This window comes from Salminus brasiliensis, chromosome 13 (assembly GCF_030463535.1).
Source record: "Salminus brasiliensis chromosome 13, fSalBra1.hap2, whole genome shotgun sequence".
Taxonomy (NCBI): domain Eukaryota; kingdom Metazoa; phylum Chordata; class Actinopteri; order Characiformes; family Bryconidae; genus Salminus; species Salminus brasiliensis.
In genome coordinates this window covers 2,868,590-2,893,080 of record NC_132890.1, presented here as the reverse complement: position 1 = coordinate 2,893,080, position 24,491 = coordinate 2,868,590, and the positions used below count along the sequence as shown (strand labels likewise).

General features: G+C 42.3%; 1 protein-coding gene across 13 annotated transcripts in view; it reads right to left on the bottom strand.

Moving 5' to 3' along the window:
* The window catches only part of c2cd5 (C2 calcium dependent domain containing 5), a 43,297-nt gene that overhangs the window by 15,490 nt on the left and 3,316 nt on the right, over window positions 1-24,491 (bottom strand). For 8 of the 13 annotated variants that reach the window (XM_072695915.1, XM_072695916.1, XM_072695921.1 and 5 more), the window contains exons 5-11: window positions 24,289-24,384; window positions 22,933-23,088; window positions 22,428-22,638; window positions 18,804-18,977; window positions 17,283-17,437; window positions 12,025-12,113; window positions 9,366-9,474 (exon numbers count right to left, since the gene is read on the bottom strand). In XM_072695915.1, the coding sequence (XP_072552016.1) occupies window positions 9,366-9,474; window positions 12,025-12,113; window positions 17,283-17,437; window positions 18,804-18,977; window positions 22,428-22,638; window positions 22,933-23,088; window positions 24,289-24,384 (990 nt within the window). Of the gene's footprint in view, window positions 1-9,365; window positions 9,475-12,024; window positions 12,114-15,870; window positions 16,045-17,282; window positions 17,438-18,803; window positions 18,978-21,956; window positions 22,038-22,427; window positions 22,639-22,932; window positions 23,089-24,288; window positions 24,385-24,491 lie in introns of all 13 variants that reach the window. The other 5 variants (XM_072695923.1, XM_072695925.1, XM_072695927.1 and 2 more) reach the window with 3 other exon arrangements.

Below are 24,491 nucleotides of genomic sequence, written 5' to 3'. Positions count from 1 at the left end.
TCTAACGATCCAAATCAGAAAGAATGCCAACATCAGACATGTCTAAACACGACCGTTTCTTCCCACACTGGCTTACAAATCACCCCACTCCTGCCAAACCCCAGCTGTTACACACAGCTGTAGTCATAGGTATGTTTTACTGGTTATAACAGCTGCATAAGGCAACCTGCTAATTGCCAAGTTAGCTCCAATCTAAGCGCAGCTCCTTTCAGTCTAGCCCCAGTCACACCCATTGTGCAAGAGGATGAGAACATGCATTTCTACTGCATTTCCTGAGAGCTGAGGAGCTCAGCGTCTTGTTGACCACACCTCAGCAGAGCTGCCTTTGAAAGAGGACAGAGTTTTCAAATCTGCTTCCCACCTTCATTCAGGCTTTTTGCTCATGCTCATATACAGAGAAAAATCATTTCAGCCTTTTCATTTTTTATCTGCAGTAAATCATGACATCATATGAAAGCTACCGCAGCGATGTAGCCTGTAGCCTCAGTAGCCTGAGGGATTTTTTTATTCTACCAGGAAAATTGAGCCTTTACCTGATTTTCATAAGCGACATGCCCAAGCTTGCTCACATGCAGAAACCGTCTGCCTCTAAAGTTACCATGCCCTAGCAGACAGGCCTGATTTTCCCTCACAGGCATGTTTTACTCTGCAGAGCACTGAAAAACAGGCAACTTCTGAAGATATCAGCTCTCTTTCACAGTAATAATTGTAGGTAGACAGTTAGAAGACCGAGCACATTGTTTAATCATGTGAAATCATGGTGAAATTTAAGATTTTAGGCTATTTTGCTTCCATAACGCGTCTTCTTTCAGACTACTGGGGGGGGGGGGAATTAAAAGAAATTTAAAATAAAAAGGATATTTAGGTGTTTATTTTTTTGCACTTTCTTTGCTTGTGCCTGTACATATTTGAGAAATTCAGATTATTCATGTATTAATAAATAAATAAATAAATAGAAAATGGGAGATTTAAACCTAAGCATTAAATCCTATTGGCTTGTGCCAATATCTGAATTTTTCCTCACATTCTGAGCCAGAAACATTCGCTTCAGTAACACTTAAATGCACCAAAGTTATCCCAAAATTTACTCTGAAGGTTTTTACAGAGGCGGTGGTTAATACTGTTGCTGTCAAACAAAACGTTTAACAAAAACGTTTAACTCAACTTTTAATGGAAGTCAATGTAGAATTTTGGAGCATTTCTATTGGTCAGATCTTTATGAAATTCTGCCAGATTCACATGATGGAGAAAAGTGTAAACATGGCAAAAATGGAGCGACAAGGTTTTTGTGTGACGGTGACAATGTGTTATTCATAGTCTTAAGAAATGGCATTTTTATGAGTTTTTATTGCCGTTACCTTTTAATTTTAATGAAAGAAGAACTTAGAATTAGGCTTGAATCACTAATCTCTAATTTCTATTCTTTAAATGTAAGCAATTAAGTGCATATTTAATTAGATAATGCCTTGTTTGCATTTGTGCATATTTATATTATAATACTATAATACTGTACTATATAATAATTATAACAATTGTCATTCAAATTATTATCATCTTAATGTAAGAAATCAACTAGGGAGGTTTCATGGTGATCTCTGTTATTTAAATTGTTTTACCCCATTCACCTGTAGTGTCTTACCTTACATTATTTTTAACAGGAAAAGTCACAGTTCTAAAATCCCAAAACTCTAAATTAAAATGAAATGTAAATTAAATCAAATCACAAAGAAAGTCCCTCCAGTATAAAAACCCACAGTACGAGATATCAGTGCACACACAAACATACTGCAGGACTGTAAACACGCATCCACTGCCTTACATAAAAGCAAAAACAGTAACCATGGAGGGCTGGGTCATGGGAACCAGAGACAGGGTCACAGAGAGGTCACAGAGAAAAGCAGGACGATGCCCGCGCCTGCCTCTCTGCACCCTCTCTGGATCATCTGGTCATGTGATAATGTGATCAGGGACAACAGGATGCTGGGTACAGGGGGTGGTTGAGGGGTCTGGTTAGGTGAGTTACAGCCAAAGCCAATCAGAAACATCCAGCCAGAGCAGAGAACAGCTACACAGCCAGCTGAAGCATGCTGCAGCCGCCTCACACACACACACACACACACTAATACACACACACACACACACACACCAAGCACAGCGCATGGCAGCTCATGCAACACACACTACTGAGAAAAACCAAGAGTGTGTGAGTATCTGTGTGAATCTGAGCTGAGATGTGAAAGGTCAGTCTTTCTGAGTTTCTATTGACTGTTAGAGGAATACTTCAGCTTTCCTAACCCTGATCAATATCTGCTCCATCTGATCAACTGATCACCAAAATCAATGCTGACGCAGTTCTCTGAGCTTAGAAAAAGAACAGAAAACTCAATAACGTCTGATTGAAGATATCAGACGGATGCTGAATTCCATCAGCAAACCTTTTTTCCATGTAAAACACTTCAAATCTATAAAAATATTTATTCATTAAGCTGTAAATCTGCATAAATCTGCATATATTACTTAAGAAATATATATAGAGAAAATATATATACCAAGAACTATATAAACCACCAATATACACCAATCAGCCATAACATTAAAACCACCTGCTCCATGTGCCTACTGCCATGCCACAGAAACAGTTCTGACTTGTGGACTCTACAAGACCTCAGAAGGTGTCCTGCTGTGGTCTCTGGCACCAAGTCTAACACTAGCAGCAGATCCTTTAAGTCCTGTAAGTTGTGAGATGGGACCTCCACAAGCTTCAATGAGCCTCTGGCACCCATGATCCTGTCGCCGGTTCACCGGTTGTCCTTCCTTGGCGCGCTTTTGGTAGGTACTGACCACTGCATACTGGGAGGAACCACCCCACAAGACCTGAAGTCTGATGTTCTGGAGATGTTCTGACCCAGTTTGGTTCTTGTCAAAGTGTCAGATTCTTACGCTCGGCTTCCAACAACTTCATCACCTTCCAGAATAGAGTGCTCACTTGCTGCCTAATATGTAGATCCAGCCCTTTACTGGAGCCACTGGAAGCAGATCACCAGCGTTATTCAGTTCAGCCGTCAGTGGCTTTAATGTCATACGCTTAATGTTCGGTTTTAATGCCTTAAGTACAAGAACATGCACCACAACTGCTGTCTGTGGCAATCGACGCTCTACAGATATTAGAGATTCGTCGGGAAAAAGCTGGAGTATTCCTTTAAAAGCAACGTTTCACAATTTAATTGTTCAGAGGACAGTGAGAAACAGTCCAACTCAGGTCCAAGGATTTTACTAGATGGGTCTAAGTCACGACCAGACGTAATCAAGTACGTCAGTATGTCAGTGTGTGTATTACTACGTGTATTACTATGTGTGTGTGGCTATATGAGCTTCAAACTGCTGCGAGCTGCCAAGGGCTGTGTGTGTGTAAATGCAGGACTGGGGGTAGGGTAGTACCTGCGGTGAAACTATTCCAGTCTAGCAGTTTGTATGATCTGGTGTTACCCAAGGCTGATTCAAAACGCCACATTAGTAGATCAGTTAAAGGAGCAGAGAGAAAAAGAGAGTAGAAAAGAAAAAACAAAAAAAGAGGAAAAGAATAAAAGAAAATAATAAACACAAACTACAAACAAGAGCACAACACTGGACAACACCACTCCACAGGAACTGCAAAGACAGACAAGAGAGTTATTGTCAGAAAAGAGAGAGAGCGTAGAGCGAGAGAGGTGAAAAGACTGACCGAGAGAGATCAGTGACCGTTTGGGAAAGTGAAAGGCAGAGCCAGAAGAGAAGGAGATGAAGAGAGAGAGAGAGAGAGAGATGCATGCAGCAGCACTATGTCACTCGGTCAGTGGCTCTATATCAGCACATCTACATTAAAAGATTTTACAAGCAGCTCCTCCATTCAAACCATGCCTCACATTCAGCTAATAGTTACACACTCTCGCTCTCTCTCACACACACACACACACACACACACACACACACACACACACGTGCACACACACACACACACACTAAGATATGTGGGCGCTTCTTTGCTGTGGAATCTCTGCAGTGAAGAGTGGAACTACATAACTTTAACCCCTTAAACTGTGGCTCACTATAATTATATTACTGACTACTGTAACGAATCTAATATGCACTGTAACGCTGCGTTCACACTGCAATCTGATTGGTTGTTTGCTCATTCACAGTGTCTTCTTAAGGTGCTTCATTCAATACTGCTGGGATGAGTCGGGGTAGTGATCATCCTCCCACATCCTGACCTCACTCATTCAATCAAATCCTCACAGCAACGCTCCTCTAAAATCTAGTAGAAAGGAGACAGTTACTCCAACGAAAGCAGGAGAAACTTGTTTTAATTCCCTTGAATTCAGAAGAAACAATGAATGAGCAGGTGTCCCATTACTTTTGTCCATAAAAAATCCATTTAAAAAAACTGCAGTTTAGCCCCCTTTAAATACCTGCTGCACGTAACAGCTAATTGTGCTGTGGAATCTCTGCAGTGAAGAGTGAACCTAATATAACTTTAACCCTTTAAACCGTGGCTTATTATAATTATGTTATGAACTATTATTATGAATCTAATATGCACTGTAACGCTGCGTTCACACTGCAGGTGAAAGATGGTTCAAATCTGATTGGTTGTTTGCTCATTCAGTGTCTCCCTATGGTGTCTATATGTGTCAGTCTGAACTAGGGCTGGGCAATTAATGGAAATTAATCAAAACCGACATCCAGAAGCTCTAAGCAGCATAATCGTGCCCATGTTGATTAATTCGATTTTTTTTCACTGTTAATCCATCCTTTTTATTGTGTTAATACATTTTTAGTACCTTCCCCACTGTGTGTCCCCTTGAAAACATACTACTGTGTGTAGTATAGTCACATGACACCGCCCCGTCTAGTCTGCAACATGGAAGCAATATGGAAGTGAACCCAAACACCGAGCCAACTGAGCAGTTCTACCAGCTTATATATATATATATATATATATATATATATATATATATATATATATATATATATATATATATATAAATACACGGCTCATTAATAACAATCAAGGTAAAATGTTCAATTAATCAGGATCTCAATCTGAGGTCATATCACCACAGCTGTCCTCAGATTAACCCCTCCATGGCTCCATGACTTCTATTACACCCTAAGAAACAATACTTACATTCAAAGCAATGCAAACCGGCTGAGCTGTGCCCACGTAGGCCAAAGAAGCCAGGAAGCACTGGTGCTTCCAAATAGTTTAAGATGTTAATCATAAGATTAACAGACTTAGTGATGGTAAAATTAGCTAAGCAAAGTCTGTACCGGCACGTGTAGTGATGTTTTGATGAAGACTGGCTCAGACAGATGTCTCAGTCACACAGCATGTCCAAAGATTTCTGGAAACCCTTTGCAATGAATGCATTCAGCTACTTTAAGCTGCACCCATTGCTGACACAGATGTGCAAATGCACACACACAGCTTGTCTAGTCCCTGTAGAGAAGTACTGTTGATAGAATAGAACTCTCTGGAGCAGATGAACATGAACCTATTGGCACCATGCTGCCTAATGCCAGGCGTGGGCTATGGAGGGGTACAAAGCCCCCCAGCATTGAGCTGTGGAGCAGTGGAAGAACTGTGCTCTCTGGAATGGTGGTGGTGGAGCTCCATCCAAGACATTTGGCAGGAGTTGGGGAGCTGGGGTTGATGAGGTGGGGTAGTGATCATTATCCAACATCCCGACCTTACTAACTCTTCAGCTCTTGTGTCTGTATGCAATCAAATCCTCAAAGCAATGCTTTTCCAAAATCTAGTAGAAAGCCTTCCTCCCTGGACAGTAGAGTTTACAGTTACTCCAACCGAAACAGGATCAAGTCTTTTTTAATATGCTTGATTTCAGAAGAAACAATGAATGAGCAGGTGTCCCAATACTTTTGTCCATAAAATCAGATTCGAGAAACCTGCAGTGTGAACAACTGTGAGAAACTGAAATGTGGGCCCACATATGAGTCCTGCAGTTTAACCCCTTAAATACTCTCAGGCCTGCTCCACTTAACAGCTAATTGTTCAGTAACTACTAGGCTAGGCCATTCTTAGGTTATAGCAGTGAGGAATGGAAGTCAGGACATATGGTTTACATATCATCACTGCCATGCAAAACATGTGTAGCTCCAAAACAGCAGCTTTACAGAAGAAGGAAAATCCTTCTTAACCTTCAATGGAAGTCAATGAAGTCACTTTGGAGCATTTCTATTGGTCCATTCACAGCACAAATGGAAATACAAGGTTTCTGAGAGACGGCAGTGACGATATGCACGTAATGGTCTGCATATGTGCTCAGTTGAATGCACCTCGACTTTGCAAGACTACTTTCCAGCTCCTTGACAAGGCATCTCTAACATGGCACTTCAGGTGAAATGGGGAGATTGGAGTGTTCAGCCAGCCTGAGGAGCTAGATACAGAATCATGAGCATCACTGCTGAGCACTATTTCATATAGGGAAGTAAGCAACAGCTGACACACAAAGGCACGTCGGACGGGAGCATCAGCACATCAGCAGTGAAAGTGATATGCAGGGTGGGGAAGATGACAAACACACTCCACGAGAAGTCCAAACAGCACAAACCAGGGTGGGAAAATAAGAGGGTGTAACTCTGGATAAGCATGATGGAAAAACTTCACTAACACATGACATACATTCCAGTGTTAGGACAGTCAGTGTGGAGTGGTGGTCTGCAGTGTTGGGAATGCTCTGTATTTACACAAAAAAACAACGAAATAATAATTAAAAATTAAAATAAATTAAAACGAACAAATACATGTGTGCAGCGTGCATCATTCCGGGAGACTCAGGAAACACAGGGGATGTGGATTAGTAAAAGATGCACGACGTGGACCACAGAGGCAAAAAATAACAAAACCTACAAACATATGAGAACCGCAAGGCAGGTGTAGTCATGTGGTCGTCAGGCAGTCTGGGCATGCAGCATTAGATAGACCATGTGATGCAGAACAGATTCCACATTTCACCTCCAGCCTCAAAGCTCAAAAAGCTCAGTGCTTATGGATTTATAAGTGATTGTCTGCTAATAAAACCAATAAACTGCAGCAGGTGCCTTTGGGAAAGAGGTCACTGTCCACTGTCTGAATCTCCTTATCTCTAAAGAAGCACTGAAATCTTGAATATGGATGCAATAAAAGCACAGAAAAGTAAGATTACACCTCCCCAGCTGCCAAAAATATGCAGTCATGGCCCAAAATATTGGCACCCCTGCACTTCTTTTAGAAAATGCACCACAAGCAAGATATGTGGGAGTTTCATTTACATTTACATTTATGGCATTTAGCAGACGCTCTTATCCAGAGCGACTTACATGGTTACTTGTATTACAGAGGAGGGCCAATGCAGTGTTAGGAGTCTTGCCCAAGGACTCTTATTGGTGTAGCACAGCATAGTCACCCAGACCAGGATTCGAACCCCAGCCTCCCACATGGTGTGGTAGCTCAGTGGCAGGTAGTGGTGTTATCTGTTGCGCCACATCAACCACCAACCTCTTTTCTTACTGTGTAACTATAAACTTATGATCATTAACTACTACTACTACTATGCGACTAATATGTCCCCTGGTCCATGAGGCCCACCGCTCTGCACATTTTGCTGCTTTTCCTGCTTCAACACACTCACTTTAACTCAAGAATGGATAGATAATCAGCTGATTGGTTGAATCAGGTGTTTTCGGAACAGGGACCAGGTTTGAGAAACACAACGCTACGTTCACGCTGCAGGTAACGTAAAGTAGTATAACCCTGACTGTCTTGATTGCTTATTCACACGGTCTTCTTAAGGTGGCCTATATATATATATATATATGACTTTACTCCAACTACACCCCTTTGATGAAATGAGCCCTATTGGCAAACGAACAAATTCCCTCTTCAGACCAAGTGACTTTAATAACGGTGTAATATCACATACAATATCAATGTAACCATTGGTGGTGTATTCACTGTTACAGGCCTACTACATTAAGAGTAAATACACACATCAATTAACTTTAGTTTGGACTCTGCAGCGTCTCAGAGTAGCAGGTCATATAAATTCAATTACCCTCATCTTATAACACGTGTATAACCCTATAAGAGTATGCTGTTAAGGCTCATTTATGCTTCATGCTAAATACGGATACTGCCCAAGCTTTTCAGTCCATGCTCATTAAACCTATTTCATCAGTATTTGTGGACGTTTTCGGAAAGCATACAGACACGGATGGAACCGTCTCCATGTTGGTTTGCCAAACGTTTGACTCTGAACTGCCCTCTAGTGGATGTAACATCTATGTCAGCTTTAAGGATGCATAGAAGTATGTGGGCAGTGACGTTTACAGCATTCGAAACAGACTTACATTTACATTTATGGCAATTAGCAGACGCTCTTATCCAGAGCGACTTACAAAAGTGCTCTGCTATTTACTGAAGAACAACCTCAGCTAGTTTGAATAGACTAAAAAAAAAATCAAAGATACCTCTAAGTTTAGACATTACTAAACACAAGTCAATAAGGTGACCACTCTGCTATTCGCCTCTCGGAAGAGGAGGGTCTTCAGTCTGCGTTTGAAGACAGCGAGCGACTCCGCCGTTCGGACACCCAGGGGAAGCTTGAAAAATATTCAGAAAAAAGTCTGGACACCCGTCTCTTGGATTTTGAGGGATGGCGGGTCGAGCCGAGCCGTACTTGAAGCCTGAAGGGCTCTTGGTGCGGATCGGCTTTTGACCATTGCCATCAAGTACGGAGGGGCTGGTCCTTTCTGGGCTTTGTAGACCAGAGTCAAGGTTTTGAATCTGATGTGGGCAGCAGCTACAGGAAGCCAGTGAAGAGGACTTCTTTATATCCGCATGCAAAGAGAGTGTAAATGAGCCTTTACAGCTATTAAGAGACCCTTGTGTAATTACATGAGTCAAAACCAAAGTGTCACGTGCCACCAATAGCAACAGAAGAAGAATCACAAGATTGATTTAGTTTTGTTGTTCCAAAGCAAACTTAAAGATCTTGTGAATACCAAAGCATTTATAACTCCAAAAAAGGACAAAAGAAGTGGTGCACTTTCTGAAAGAAGCGCAAGGGTGGCAATATTTTTGGCCATGACTGTAGCCACAGCTGGCATTACTGCACACGCAATGAATGAATGGAGTTTTATCAGCTGAGCTTAATTAGACATGGTCCTGTTCAGACATGTACTGCACAGTAATGTGCAACATCCAGTCATTAAAAGCTTGTATTTTTTGTCCTGCACTGCAATCATTACAAGAGTGCATAGTGGGTGGTGGTTGTGTAGGGCATCATCTGGATTTGTGTTTGTGGAATTGGTGTGTGGTGTCTTACCTGGGTTGTGGATTCGATCCAGAAGCTTGACTGACCGTGCGCTGACCACTCCACCCACATGCAGCAGAAAACCAGGTGGGAAACCGGTCAAGGTAAAGAAAGGAAACTCCTAAAAAAAACAAAAAACAACACAAACACAAAACACAGCATACAGGTGTTAAATGGGTCCGTTTTAAAGTTAAGAGCTGAATTTCTTTGGGAAACACACTATGCACACTATGGGAAAACATGCCAGAATAGAATTATCATTCTGTATATAATAGAACACACATGAAGAAGCTGTTTGGTAACTGCAGTGTGTTGTATGTGTACTGGGTGGCACACAACCAAAAGTTTAACGGATGTACTGGATGAACGACACACACTAATACACGGGTAATAGAAAACAACACTGGCTTTGACCTTAAACACTGCATTTACACACTGGAGCTGAAGAAAATTGTGTTACGGGGTGGTATCTCATGTCAAAGTTGCCATTATGATGGTATTGCTGGCACAGCAGAAGCAGAGTTCTGCCCATAGCATGGGAAATTGTGTTATACTGTGAAACCACGGTTAGCCATACTGCCCAGCCCTGACATATAGGCTATTACAGCATTTTAATGTATTCATATATTCTCTGATAAACCCAACCAGGTTTACTTTATATCAGGCGGACATATAAAAAAGCCTGGGGGTCCCTCAGGAACTTTTGTGTGCTAGCCTACTGTCGCTAGCAACACAATGCTAAGTGTTTAAGCTATTTGTACATCTAAATTACACATTGCATTGAATTTTAAGTAGCATCCTGAAGGAAGCATCACACCACACAGCACTGCTGTAGGGTTATAGTGATGTGTTCTCACAGGGTTTGTTGTATAATGTATAAGCTATATGCCCTTACGACTTCCACTCCCCTGTTAAGAGTAAGGCTGTGCGATATGGTAAAAATACTATATCATGAAATGTTTCGCAATACATATATATATATATATATATGACTAAAAACATCAGTAGCAAAAGATTCATATAAACTACTTTTCAGATCCTGTCCTGTACTGCATACAGTGATTTATACTCAACATCTGTTGAACTTCATCTAATTAAACCAGTCTAATATTATCAATGGTAATGAAACTTGCAGCTGATCAGTGTTAATTAAGCACTAACAGTCTCTTCCATATGATTAGAAAAGCATATTATCATCAGGATAACAAAACTCATCCTGATACGATAAAATATCGTCATATCGCCCAACTTTTGGAGGTTCTTCAGTTTGAAACTGGAAGGTGTGGAGCTTTTCTTGAAGGTTCCTCAAAGCACCTTAAGAGATTCAAATGATAATTTCTCAAAGATCCTACACTTTTTAAACAGTGTACAATTGTCCGGATGGGAAAGGATGAGAGAAATGCACTCTTGATGAAACGTTCTTCTGACAGTGAGATCCTTCAATGAGGGCAGAATTCCCATCCAAATCCCATTAAAAGAGGTGGAATACCTGGTTTGTTGAGACCTTTCAACTTTCATTATGTAAACACAGTGTTTTAGAGCCAATTAAATGAATAGCCAATCGCTATTCATTGCGAATAGCATGGTCAGAGCACTTAAACATGGCCTGCTCTAATGTCCAGCAGATATAATAACATTTTGGTCTCTACTGTCCCAGCACATATCACAACGTACTGCATTTATTTTAAGAGCACTTCATAAGGACTTCTTAAAGTGTAGAAAATGTGTCACTGTGCTGCTAAAACCTTGTATCTCTTGTATCGTGTTTCACTTTGACATGAAATCTGGCAGTTGTTCTTAATATTGTTTTACAACTTCAGAATAAATGGACCAATAGAAATGCTCCAAAATGACTTAAAAATGATTAAAATCTTTTTACTTTGACTTCCATAGAAATTTAAGAAGGATTTTTTTCCCTCCTCCTGAAAAGCTGCCATTTCAGAGATACAGGATTTTTAAAATACAGCACCAATATGCATAATGCAATGTACACTGTAGGCATCTACTGTGAACAGCACATATATGCTCCTGATATGTCTATAATAGCATAAATACGCCAAATCAATGCATACTAAAAAGATGCACGCGCATTATGCATAAAAAAAAAGTCCTGCAGAGTGATCTTAAATATTACCAGCTTCTCCTTCTCAGGATCATATCAGTCAGAAAATAACGTACACAGGGTCCCGCTCCTTGACATACAAACAGTTCACATTTAAATTCATGCTACAGACTGTTTACTAAACACTTCTGTATTAAGATCAGGATGGATTACGGCTTCAGCTGAATTACTCAAACTGAACAGCCGCTCAATCACTGGCTCCTCTGGGATGAGCAAGGAATAATAAGTAGAGGTGATGGTCATGCAGGTCAATGTGTGATACTGGATAAGAAAAGGGGACATAAAAAAAGAGACTCTCCGAGTCAAGACCTCTCAAAGGAGCATTGCAAGGAGAGTGTTTTAAGAATACTGACACCGGAGGGGGTTTATTTCCTTTAAACCCCAAACATGCGCTATCTACACATACCCCCATCCTAATAAATGTCTCGGAAGACGACGACACTCCCTGAAGTCCAACAAAGAAAGTGTCATGGTCAGAAGAAGTGAACTCATGTTTGTAAGTTCTGCTCGCATTATGACTGCAAGTACATTGTGTGTGTGTGGCCGTACCCTCTGCTCCAAAGCTGATTGGGTCTGCTGCCTTAAAAGTGCTTTAAGAGGTCCCGCCTCCTTCCCAGCACTGCCCCCACTGCCCATACCTGTGTGGGAAGGACAGAAGGAGATCCAGGAAACAGAAAGGACACTGAAAGAAATGACCCTTCATGCCTAATCCTACGCAAATACACACACACACCTGCTAGTAAAGAGTTTTAAAACAGGTTGAACCACTGATAGAAACCTACATACATAGATCATAAAAGTACTGTGCAAAGGTTTTAGCCCCCTAATCACATTATCTTAACCAGACTTTTACTGTAGAAGCTCCAGATCTCATCAGATCAGATAAAGCAGGTGAACATAAATCCAGTAAAAAGAAGAAACCAGAGCTTCTCATTCTGAAGAAAGAAAGTAGTGAGATCTTGTCTATGAGCTAGTCTGAAGAACAGAGCTCGGTTCCTCCAGGGTTCTCCTGGACGCCCCCCAGTCCAGCCAGCACAGCGTGAAGGATGTGTTCATCCATCAGCAGCAGCAGCAGCAGCTCACCTGATTTACCATCATTAAGCCCTGATTTACCACCAAACCAGGTGTTGATCTGAGGAGAACTCTAAATAATACTAGACTCCATGAGGAGAACTTTGGAGATGTTCTAATGATGAACACAGTGATGGAGAACCACCACCACTTTCTGTAGGAGTGTTATTATTAGTCTTTATTCTGATATAATTCTTACTTTTCACATGTGACTAAAACCTTTGCACAGTTCTGTATATATGAAGCTTTGGTATATTTCAAAGTAGGGCTGCACGATTAATTGCACTTTTATTGCTAATATGATATGCATTTCGTGTTAACAGGTCAAACTACATCACACTCACAATATGACAGTAATTAGATCTGAGGGAATGCAGAGAAAACTAATTACTGTGCATAAAAAAGCTTCAAGCATAAGAATTATCCTTATTCCCATAGCTGTGAGATATGTGAAGTAGTCATGTCTACTAATTTACCAACCTGCATCATTATAAGGAGCATTTCAAATAATTTAACACGATTTTTAGCCTCAGAAAGAAAGCTTTTCATTAGATTTTTTAATATTTATTTAAATTGAACTTAATTAAACGGTCCTCCCCAATTTTAAAATAGGGTGGGTCGGGTAATTAGCCAGCCGGACTGCTGCCAATGCTACATCTCCAGACAACCAACGCCCTCAGAGAAAAGCGCCGAGTATCCAGGTCTGATGCATTGGCTAGCAGACGCCGATGCCGGCCAGCATCACACTGAGGTGACGTAGGTAGACAGTCATCTACCCACCTGGAAAGAGCGAGGCCAATTGTGCTCCCTTAGGCTCTGGCTGCTGATGGTAGGCAGCATGACCAGGGATCCGAACCAGCGATCCTCAATTCATGGTGGCAGCACCATAGTCTGCCACTATAGTCAGAGTTCCTAATTTCTCTTTTGGAGACTGGCAATGACGGACAGACTTAGACGTCAAATATTTTGGTATTTGCTTTAAAAGAAAAGTAATTGAAACTTCACTAATTCTACCATAACATATCGAATCTTAGATTTCCATCTCAATATCTTGATCAAATTTCCACGTCGTGCAGCCCTATTTCAAAGCTTTCTGAGGACCACCCTGAAAAATTGCCCCATCAGGTTACACGGTGCAAAAACATACAGTGAGTCCAAGAAGTATTTGATCCCTTGCTGATTTTCTTTGTTTGCCCACTAATAAAGACACTATCCTTCTGCACTTTTAATGGTAGATATATTCTAACATGGAGAGACAGAATATCAAGACAAAAATCCAGAATATAATTTTAAAGAATATATTTTAATTAATTTGTATTTCAATGAGGAAAATAAGTATTTGATCCCTCTTGCCAAACACACTCAATACTTAGTGGCAAAGCCTTTGTTTGCAAGCACAGCGGTGAGACGTTTGTTGTAGTTAACCACAAGTTTAGCACACACACCAGGGGGAATTTTGGCCCACTCTTCTTTGCAGATCCTCTCTAAATCATGAAGGTTGGTGGGCTGTCGCTTGGCAACTCTGACCTTCAGCTCCCTCCATAGATTTTCGATCGGATTGAGGTCTGGCGACTGGCTGGGCCACTCCATGACCTTAATGTGATTTTTCTTGAGCCAATCCTTTGTTGCCTTTGCTGTATGTTTAGGGTCGTTATCATGTTGGAAGACCCAACCACGGCCCATTTTCAGATCCCTGGCAGAGGGGAGGAGGTTGTCCCTCAGGATTGTGCGGTACATGGCTCCATCCATCTTCCCAGTGATGCGGTGAAGTAGCCCTGTACCCTTGGCAGAGAAACACCCCCAAAACATTATGCTTCCACCTCCATGCTTGACGGTGGGCACAGTGTTCTTGGGGTCATAGGCAGCATTTTTCTTCCTCCACACATGGCGGGTGGAGTTGAGGCCAAAAAGTTCAATTTTGGTCTCGTCTGACCACAAAACCTTCTCCCAATAACTTGGTTCATCTTTCAAATGATCATTGGCATACTTGAGGCGCGCCTCCACATGTGCTCTCTTCAGCAGGGGTACCTTTCGGGCACTGCAGGATGTGAATCCATTGTTGCGCAAAGTGTTGCCAATTGTTTCCTTGCAAACTGTGGTCCCAGCTGCCTTCAGGTCATTTGCTAACTCCTGCCGAGTGGTTGCAGGACGATTTCTGACTGTTCTCAGCATCATTGCCACCCCACGAGGCGAAATCTTCTTTGGAGCACCGGGCCGAGGTCTGTTGATTGTCATGTTATACTCTTTAAACTTTCTGATAATTGCACCAATAGTTGTTACTTTCACATCCAACACCTTACTAATCTTTTTGTAGCCCATTCCAGCTTTGTGAAGGTCAACAATTCTGACTCTGAGGTCCTGTGACAGCTCTTTGGTTTTACCCATGTTGGAGACTTGAAATCTGTGTGATCTGTCTGATTCTGTGGACAGGTGTTTTTCACACAAGTGATTAGTGAGAACAGGTGGCTTCAGGTCAGGTAACAAGTTGATTGGGAGTGTCTAACTGGTCTGTAAAAGCCAGAACTGCTAATGAATACTAAGGGATCAAATACTTATTTCACTCCATGAAATACAAATCAATTAATATATATTCCTTAGATTTATTTTCTGGATTTTCTTTTTAATATTCTGTCTCTCCATGTAAGAATACATCTACCATTAAAAGTATAGAATGATCATGTCTTTATTAGTGGGCCAACGAAGAAAATCAGCAAGGGATCAAATACTTCTTGGACTCACTGTATATGATAAAAATATATGCTAATGACTTATAATGACTTATATGGCATAATGATGATGATGATGATGATTCCGACACGAATAAGGAAAAGGAAAAGCGGAATGATCATGTTTTGTGCAGGTGATACAGAGAATATGAGCAAACCTCATATGGTCAAACCTCCATAACCCCTCCACCCCCAGTCCAGAGCCCTCAATCCCCCATTACATTAAAACATCACCCATACGTTTGCAGCATGACTTTCCTTCAAGTCCGTATTCACATGCAGATTAACTAGGGACTAAAACAGTGAATTAAGCACATCTCAGGATCCAGACGTCTGCTGACTAGGCTTGGCAAATAATACTGAATTTTTTTGAAAGCTGCAAATCAGACAAGACTTGGTCCATCCTCCACAGCCTGCGAGGGTTTTGAATTAAATACAACAGCACCAAGTTCATGCGAGTGGACTTCTGTTAATTAAAACAAATGCTTTTAAACCACTCAGACGAGGCTCAATCACCTCGATTTCCTGTTAGGGGTTAATCTGAGGTGGCCATACTGCGTGCAGTCAGTTGAGGGATCAAGGAGTGGGTGTGTCCTACCGGAGGCTGCCAGTAACAGGTCCTCACTGAAGGACACGCTCTTTCTCAGCATGGCTGTGTCTGACTGGCTCACATGGAGAGGGGGAGGAGTTGTACTCCTGAGGGCCTTAGTAGTGGGAATGGGTGAAGATTTAGACTGAAGGGTAGGAGAACTGGGAGACAGACAAATCCTCGCTGAGGGGAAATGAGAAGAGAAGAGAAAAGAAGAGCAGAGAAGAGAGGAGAAGAAGAGGTGAAGAAAAGTGGACAGCAGACAGAAGAGGAGAAGAGAGTGGAGAAAAGAGAACGAGGAATGGAGAGATCACATGAGAATGAAGCAATAAAGAAGCAGAGATAAATTATGAAACAAAGCAAGATGGAGTAAGAGGGAAAACGACAGACAGCAAGAGAGACAACACTGAAGAGGAAGGCTCTGGAGGCATTCCATACACTATATGTCCAAAAGTTTGTGGACACCCCTTCTCTGCTGACAGAGATGTGCAAATCCACACACACATACATACAGCCTGTCTGGGCCCTGTATAGAAGTACTGCCAACAGAATAGGATTATCTGGAGCGGATAAACCCTGAACCTATTGGCACCAAGCCTAATGCCAGGCCTCAGCTTGAGGGGTATAATGCCCCCCCCCCTGCTTTGGAGCAGCTGTGGAAGAACTGTGTTCTCTGGAGTAATAGTGGTGCTCCAACCAATACGTGTGGGAGAAGTTGGGGATGAGGTGAGGTGGAGACCATCATCATCATCATCATCCTCCTCCTCCTCCAACATCCTGACTTCGCTAATGCTCTTGTTGCTGAGTGCAATCAAATCCTCACAGCAGTGCTCCTCCAAAATATCTAGAAGAAAGCCTTCTTCCCTGGACAGTAGAGACAGTAACTCCAACAAAAACAGGACAGAATTTTAGAAGACATGAAATGAACAAGTAGGCGTCCCAATACTTTTGTCCATATAGTATATTAGGAAATGTTCTTTATCATCCTTCTTAAAAGGGATTCCTGTCTGGGGTTCTACTATGACATGTGGGGCTATTTAGATATTACACTCATCACTCTTCCTCATTTTCCATTACTATACAGCACAGTATACCCAAACGGGGGGCAAATTAATTTTGGTGGATGTCTCCTCTAGTTTCGTTACGATTTATTAAACAAAATTAAAACGTATGGACCAACATGAGAAGTAAACAAACTTAAAACACCAACAGGATTAAAAAATAAACACAAACTTAAACTCAAATAAATGGAGGGAAAGTGGTACCTCCCGCTCTCTGCTTTACAGCCACAGTGTTGGGTGTTGGTGAAAGCCATGATCAATTACAGGTCTGTAGACGTGGCCACTGGTCTCACTGACCAGCCTGTAGAGAGCGCTAGGTAGATCAGGGGTGAAGCGCGTGGGGCGTGTGGATGCTCTTACCAGTTTTGGGGGTGAGGCTGAGCTCCGTGTCGGAGGAAGAGGACTGGCGGCTGTAGGACTTGGAAGGGGAGAAGGAGGAGAAGGTTTGGGCTCTCAGAGGGGTGGGGGGTCCGGAGGATAACGGGACACCAGGGGCCTCCTCCCCAAAACCCGCCCTGTCAGAGCAAGGAGGGACACACTCAGTCGCACACCCACCACGTCCACACACAGGAAGGGCGCTTGCGTGTGCTTGTATTTGTATGTGTGAGTGTATATATAGATACACTGCCGGTCAAAAGTTTTAGAACACCTCAATTTTTCCAGATTTTATTGACATTTAAGCACTTCAGGTCCTGGGAATAACCGGAAATGGTGCAAAGTCCAGGGAGTTCAAATGGAAGAAAGGTAAACAGTAAAAGTATGGAGCTTTTGAGGAAAATAATGAACTGAAAAAAGGGTTCACCAAGTCATCAGAGCTGCTTAAACTAAGCTTCGAAAATCAGTGGAAACCCTGTAAATCTATATAAAAGCAGTGTTGGGACAGGCTGTATTAATCTAACTCCAGATAAGGCCTGAGTGTCAGAAGACTCCTGGAAGCTGAAGAGGTCTGGTCCAGGAAGAGGTCTAAACCCACAACAGCATCAGAATCAGCAGCAGCTTCTTCACCTCGCAGCTCTGCAGCTTAACACTGGAGCAAGTCTGGACTACAGGCATTAAGAGAGTCATTGCTGAGATGTTAGATGGGCCATGCAGCACTGCCAGTGGACTACCGGACACATCAGGGTGGTTCTCAAACTTTTGACCGGTGGTGTATGTGAGGGAGGGAAAGTGAGGAGAAAGATAGAAAAGGTGAAGGAGAGAGAAGGTTAGAGGGGGAGAGGAGAGAGAGTGTGTTGGCTGCTTGCTGCTGAAGAGGAAGGCAGTGGGGGTGATGGCGGGAGAGAGCGGGCAGGCGAAAGGAACCGAACAAACCAAACAAACAAACGAACGAACAAACGAACGAACAAATGAACGAAACAACGTGATTCGAACACAAGAGGGAACCAAAGGAAAACAATACCGGAAAAACAAGAGACATCACAAAGCGATGAGATGAAAAAGCATTTGTTTCAGCTAACCAAAGCACAACGCTCAGCTAACCAAAGCACAACCCTCTGATAACGGCACCAGGAAGAATAGTAACCTAATACATAAGGTGATCCCTCCCATCGCATCCCATCCCAGACCACCCCCCCCCAACCGCGAGATCTACCATCCCAATTAACGGCCCAAAACCACACGTGCAAGCTTGGCTTCATCTGACTTCATCTACACTGGTGATTGGCAGCGGATGCCAGCCCACCGGATTGGTCACAAGCATATCGTGGGGAGGAGCCTTAGCTGCAGAATGGTTTGTAGCTTTGGCAGCTGAAGGGGCGGGTCTGGTGATGTCACAGCCATCTTGTCCAATGAAGAGGGAGGGGAAGTGGTGGTGAGAGGTCTTTTGCAGGATCGTGGCGGGGTCGTGGGGGGGTTGTTCATGGGGTCGTGGGGGGTACCTGCCTACACTGCCTGGCTCTGGGGCCCTCTGAGCTCCTGTGTCTGTGTTTCATACCGGCGAACAGCAGGGTTGGCACAGAAACCGAGAAGCCCTGAGAGAGGCGGCTGCTTGCACTGTGAACCGGACTGCTGTGAGTGGAGCGACATCCAAGAGCGGAAGGAACAGCCTGCGGAGAGCTACACAAACAAACACACACACACACACACACACACACACATCCAAGTGTTTCATCGTCACATCGCACGCACGCACGCACGCACACAGACACGGTCACGCGCAAAGGCACATACAAACTTACATGTGCATAGACATGTGTGTTCACACAGTGCGCACGGACATACACACGGACACGCAGCGACACACACAAATTCACACCATGCTTTTCAAGTGTCACACACTTAGATATGCAGAGCACAAACAATAGCCATAGTCACACCTTCTGAAAACCTGAAGTCTCTGGCACGGACATTTGATCTCAATTTGAACTAAATGGACAAAAGTATTGGGACACCCACACTCCTTTCTTCTAAAATCAAGGCTATTAAAAAGAGTTTCTCCTGCTTTTGTTGGAGTAACTGTCTCTACTGTCCAGAGAAGAAAGCTTTCTACTAGATTTTGGACGAGGAGCATTGATGATAATTTGATTGCATTCAGCAACAAGAGCTTCAGTGAGTTCTGGATGTTGGATGATCAGTTTATACCCCTCTATAGCCCACGTCTGGCTTTAGGCAGCATGATGCCAATAGGTTCATGATGTTTATCTGCTCCAGAGAGTCCTATTCTATTGGCAGTACTTCTTCTCTACAGGGACTAGACAAAACCAAACGTGTGCAGGTTTTCTGATGCTAGATGATGTACTTTGAACATCAGCTGTGGTGAGAGCGACCTGCTACAAAGATGACCTTTTAGGACTGTTGGAGTCTTCTTTACTCATCTTGTGGTTCTGCTGTTGGGCTGAACTTGCTAGGATGGTCTGATCTGGTCATGCTGGTCAGTTGTTGCACTTGTAATTGATTAAGTGGACAGTGGAACAGCGTCTGATCTCTAACTGTTCTGAGATCTTTTTAAACCCCTTACCAGACTCCTTTACATCTACACCCTTCTTTCTGAAGGCCTCAGAGAGCTCTCTGGATCTGGTCATGATGGTGATCTTCTTCACCCCTCACTTCAACCATCAATCAAGATCAGACCAGACTAAACGTCTGAGGTTTAAATAAGACTCCAGACTCCTCCAGAATAATCCTCTCCAACCATGTTCTGATCATCTGCAGCTGATGTTCTGCAGCTGAGTCTAATTCTACATATTTGACATAGTAATTAAATGGGGGGGTAACATTTTCCTCAATGAGAAAATGACATCTCTATTAGTTCTATTTTATAAATGATGATAAATAAAGGTGTGTTTAGTGAGATTACCTCCATCTCTCAGTGCTGATCACATGAAGATCAAACGTCCAGATGATTAAATATGTATTAAATACGTATAAGGTTTTCATTGGGTGTCCCAATTCTTCCCCCATGACTGTCCATCCCTTAACAACTCACACATACAATATATAAAGATGCGTGAACATACATAAACATGGAGTACACACACAACAAACCCAACTACACGAGCAGACACGTGATGACGAAATGCAAAACACACAGAAACTTGCAAGCAAAAAATACATCAAATCCAGCATGTTTCTCCTCACACAAGCAAGAAAACACAGAACAACAAACAAACAAACAAACACTCACACACTCACATATGCTGCGCTAAACAGCCTGCAGACATAGGACCAGTGCAAAAATGCCCCCGGCTCGCCACGACTGCAACGCTTCATCACAGCTCACTAATGCAAACATGCAAGTGTGGGAAAGAAGCAGCGTGCAGGAGATGCAGACAGAGGGATAGAGGAAGAGAAAGACAAGAGAGAAGAGCAAGAAAGAGCATGCAGGGGGGAGACAGGGTTGGAGGTGTGGAGTGTTTGTGTGTTGAGAATGTAATACAGCAGAACATACTCATAAAACAAACAAACCCTCTCACACGGACGAAACAAGCTCCTGCACATTCAGTGTGGGTGCTTTTACTGTCAGCTAACGTTTCGGAGGGATCCCTGCTTAAGGCAAGACACTACAGGTGAATAATACGTCTTTTTTTGTGAATTTTAATGTTTGAATATGCAAATGGGGTATTATCTAAGTGCACTAATTTGCATAACATTTTCCCAAGGTTTTTACAGAGGATATTTTGGATCTCGCCACTCAATAAATCAGAAAATAGTCATCTTAAATAGATAAAATGAATGAATGAATGAATGAATAAATGAATGAATAAATAAATAAATAAATAAATAAATAAATAAATAAACAAACTAGGGGCCTGGGGTTGCTTGTTCAAATCCCGAGCCATGCCGCTTTGCCATCAGCGGCCAGAGTCCATGACAGCACAATGGTCGTGCTCACTCCGGGTGGGTAGATGCCACTCTCTCTCTTTCTCTTCATCACTCTTAAAGCGATGTTGGTGTTGGGAAGCTGGGGACCTGGCACTTCCCTCCAAGTGCATCTACGGCGGCAGTTTAAAAAGAGGTAACTGACTTCATATGTAATGGAGGGGGCTCACAAAGTCCTTACCCTCCTAGTGTCGAGAGCATTGATAGTGCAAGAGGGAGGGTTAATTAATTGGCAGTACCAATTTGGAAGAAAAGTGAAAAATTTCACAAACAAATCTCTGAATCGGCATGCATGCGCATATGGTCACCAACAACGATAGCTTCCTTCCAGCTTCAATGAACCGATTCATTTCCACAAATATCAAGCAAATCGCCAACTTGAAAGTGACTGAAATCTGATTTGGGGAAAAAAAAATAGATAATAAATAAGAATATATAATTATAATTTATATTATACATAATAAGAAATAAAATCATGCGAGTCACTTCAGCCTGATAATGTAAACGTAGACACATTTTATATCTCAGGCTATGAATGATATACGAGAAGTCCCCTCTGTAAAAACCTTCAGAAAATAGATAGGGATAGAACTGGAAAATTTGCTGTATGTACATAATGGCTAGGTTTAAATGCTTATTTTTCCTTTCAGGAAAGAAATCACCATAATTGGATCCGATAATATTGTTCAGGAGAGAGAGAGAGCTTTACAACGATACCTGTGACAACACGGTGAAGACAACGGTCGCAGTACTGCATGTTGCGTTAGAATGCTAACTTTTTGAGAAATTAGGAGAAATCTATAGACACAAACAAACACAATGCAGAAAGGTGTATTCTGGGCATCTTCTTTCCAGTAGTCATGATTAAAACAATGTCTCGGCCTGTCATGTCTTGCCTTAACTATTAAAATGCTCTCCTGGCATAATGACCGCAAGCTAGATCAGTTAAATATATGAAGCTGTGGACAGTACATGTGTTTAGGATTGGTCAATATAATATATTGGTTCAACAGGGACAGCAGTGCATAGAACTATCTATAGTTGTGCGTTTTTTTTATCATCTACTGGGGATGGTGGCGCTCTTTTTCCTCATATTACACACATAATTAAATGCAGAAGATACGGTATCTCATGCACTAAGGCAGGAGAACCTCGTACGATTTTGCGCAGAACTGCGTAATCACTCACTCTTTCGTATCTTTCGATGGAGAGGAGTTACAAGGGTTTATGGCTGTTGCAGGTGTGTATGTGTTGCTGATTTTGTCAAGTGTGCAGGCGGTGCCGATGGCACGCACAACAAGGCCGGATTCCCCCTCCAGGTCAAAACACTGGAGGTAGCCCACCACTGCATTCCCACCCATCTCCAGAACCTTCAGACCAATCTTCCTCTGAAGTTCACCTGCAGAGAGACGCAAACACCATGACTAAGGCTGGGAATTACACTGTCTCAACCAGTAAGGTTGTAGCGGTACGTGTATTTGTAGGATACGTCGTACACACGGCATGCATGAAATGAATGCTGACAGTAAGAGTGATCAGACACAGAGCAGCCGACTGACCCCAGCTCAACCTGTGCCGAACCGTGAGGTCCAAACAGCGGTGTGAACAGATCCGTGATGTGTGTGTAACGTCACACCCCTAATCATAGCACAGAAAGAGGTTTTGCTGTGTAAATATGTAAGAGCTTTTGTACCGGACATGAGAGAGATGAGTCTTTGCCGGGCCTCGTTGGATGCCCGTGGGGTTCGGATGCGGTCAATCCACTGGTACTCCGGATCCTCGTTGACCACCAGCTCCTCCACGAAGCCGTGAACCATGGCCGCACGGTAGCATCGCGGGATTGACGAAGCTGCCGTGCAGAGATGGAAAGACAGAGAATAAACAAGCACTCAAAGGTACGGTTTTAATAGCAGCAGCATCACAGGAACTTAAACAGAGCTGGAGAAAATCAATCAGAGGACAGAACATTAATGTACAGTACTTTACCATGTACCACTCAAAGGTTTGGACAAACATAGTTGAATAAGTGCTGATACATCTGTATGAGAAGAGTATGTACGGGCTGGGTCATTTGCGGCCCAAATCAGATTTAATAAAAAAAAAAAAAAAAAAAAAAAAAAAAGAGAACACTGGTAACACACGGGTATCCACTGTAGTTGGGGGGGGGGATCAGGTAGGCCCAAGTTATAGGCTGAACTGAAAGGAGGTGATGTGGTCATGTAGGCTATTAAGGCTATTTATTGGTTTTGCTAAACGGGTACATGTGTGTGTATTAATGTACATTAACAAACTGTAGCTGCACGGTTCCCACACTGCCATGATCCTACACCTCAGGTCTACTTATAAGATAAAAATCCTAGCATCTGGATCAAATGATTTTAGGAAGATCAGGACGCACTCAACCATCTGTGTCCAAACATCTGACTGGTACTGTACGAGTGCCTGGATGACTAGAAGAACAGCCAGGACTGTTTACATGCATATGAATATATTAAAGGTCGTTGTATGTTCATAAATGCAAAACACTCTTTCATTCATTCATTCATACACACACACACACACACACATATATACATACATACATATACATATACACATATATATAGATAGATAGATAGATATATATCTCCTTTATTCATTAGCTACTCATGGATTTTTGGCTTATTTCACAATACTGGACTGCACATACACTTTTGCCCATCAGCACTTTACACTCAACATCTCACCACATCCTCATTCTTTCCTTGCATTGCATGTTAAACTGCATTAAACACTGTACACGGTACAGTCAACCTCTATTCCTATATACATTTATCTCTATATATATTCAATTTATTTATATAGCACTTTACTTTTTATACATACACACATTTTATTATTGTTATATTTCTATTTTTGAGCATTTACATTTTTTACCATGTTGTTTCATCTACTAATTGTACAATGTACGACTACTATATGACCAATAACCCTGACTTGACTGATTTGATTTGTTTTGATTTGTTTTAACCAAAGTCAGAAGAGAAGGAACTGTGGTCTGGAGGCTTACTGCAGAAGAACTTGACTCCGCAGGAAGACTGTCTGAACCGGTTCAGGTCATTGAAGAGGTCCACCTTGACAAGCACATTTATCTCCCCTCTTATACCTAAACACAACACAGAAACACAGTTACCACACACACACACACACACACACACACACACACACACACACTACTACCATAATGTGTTACAAACTGTTAATAGCAAACAT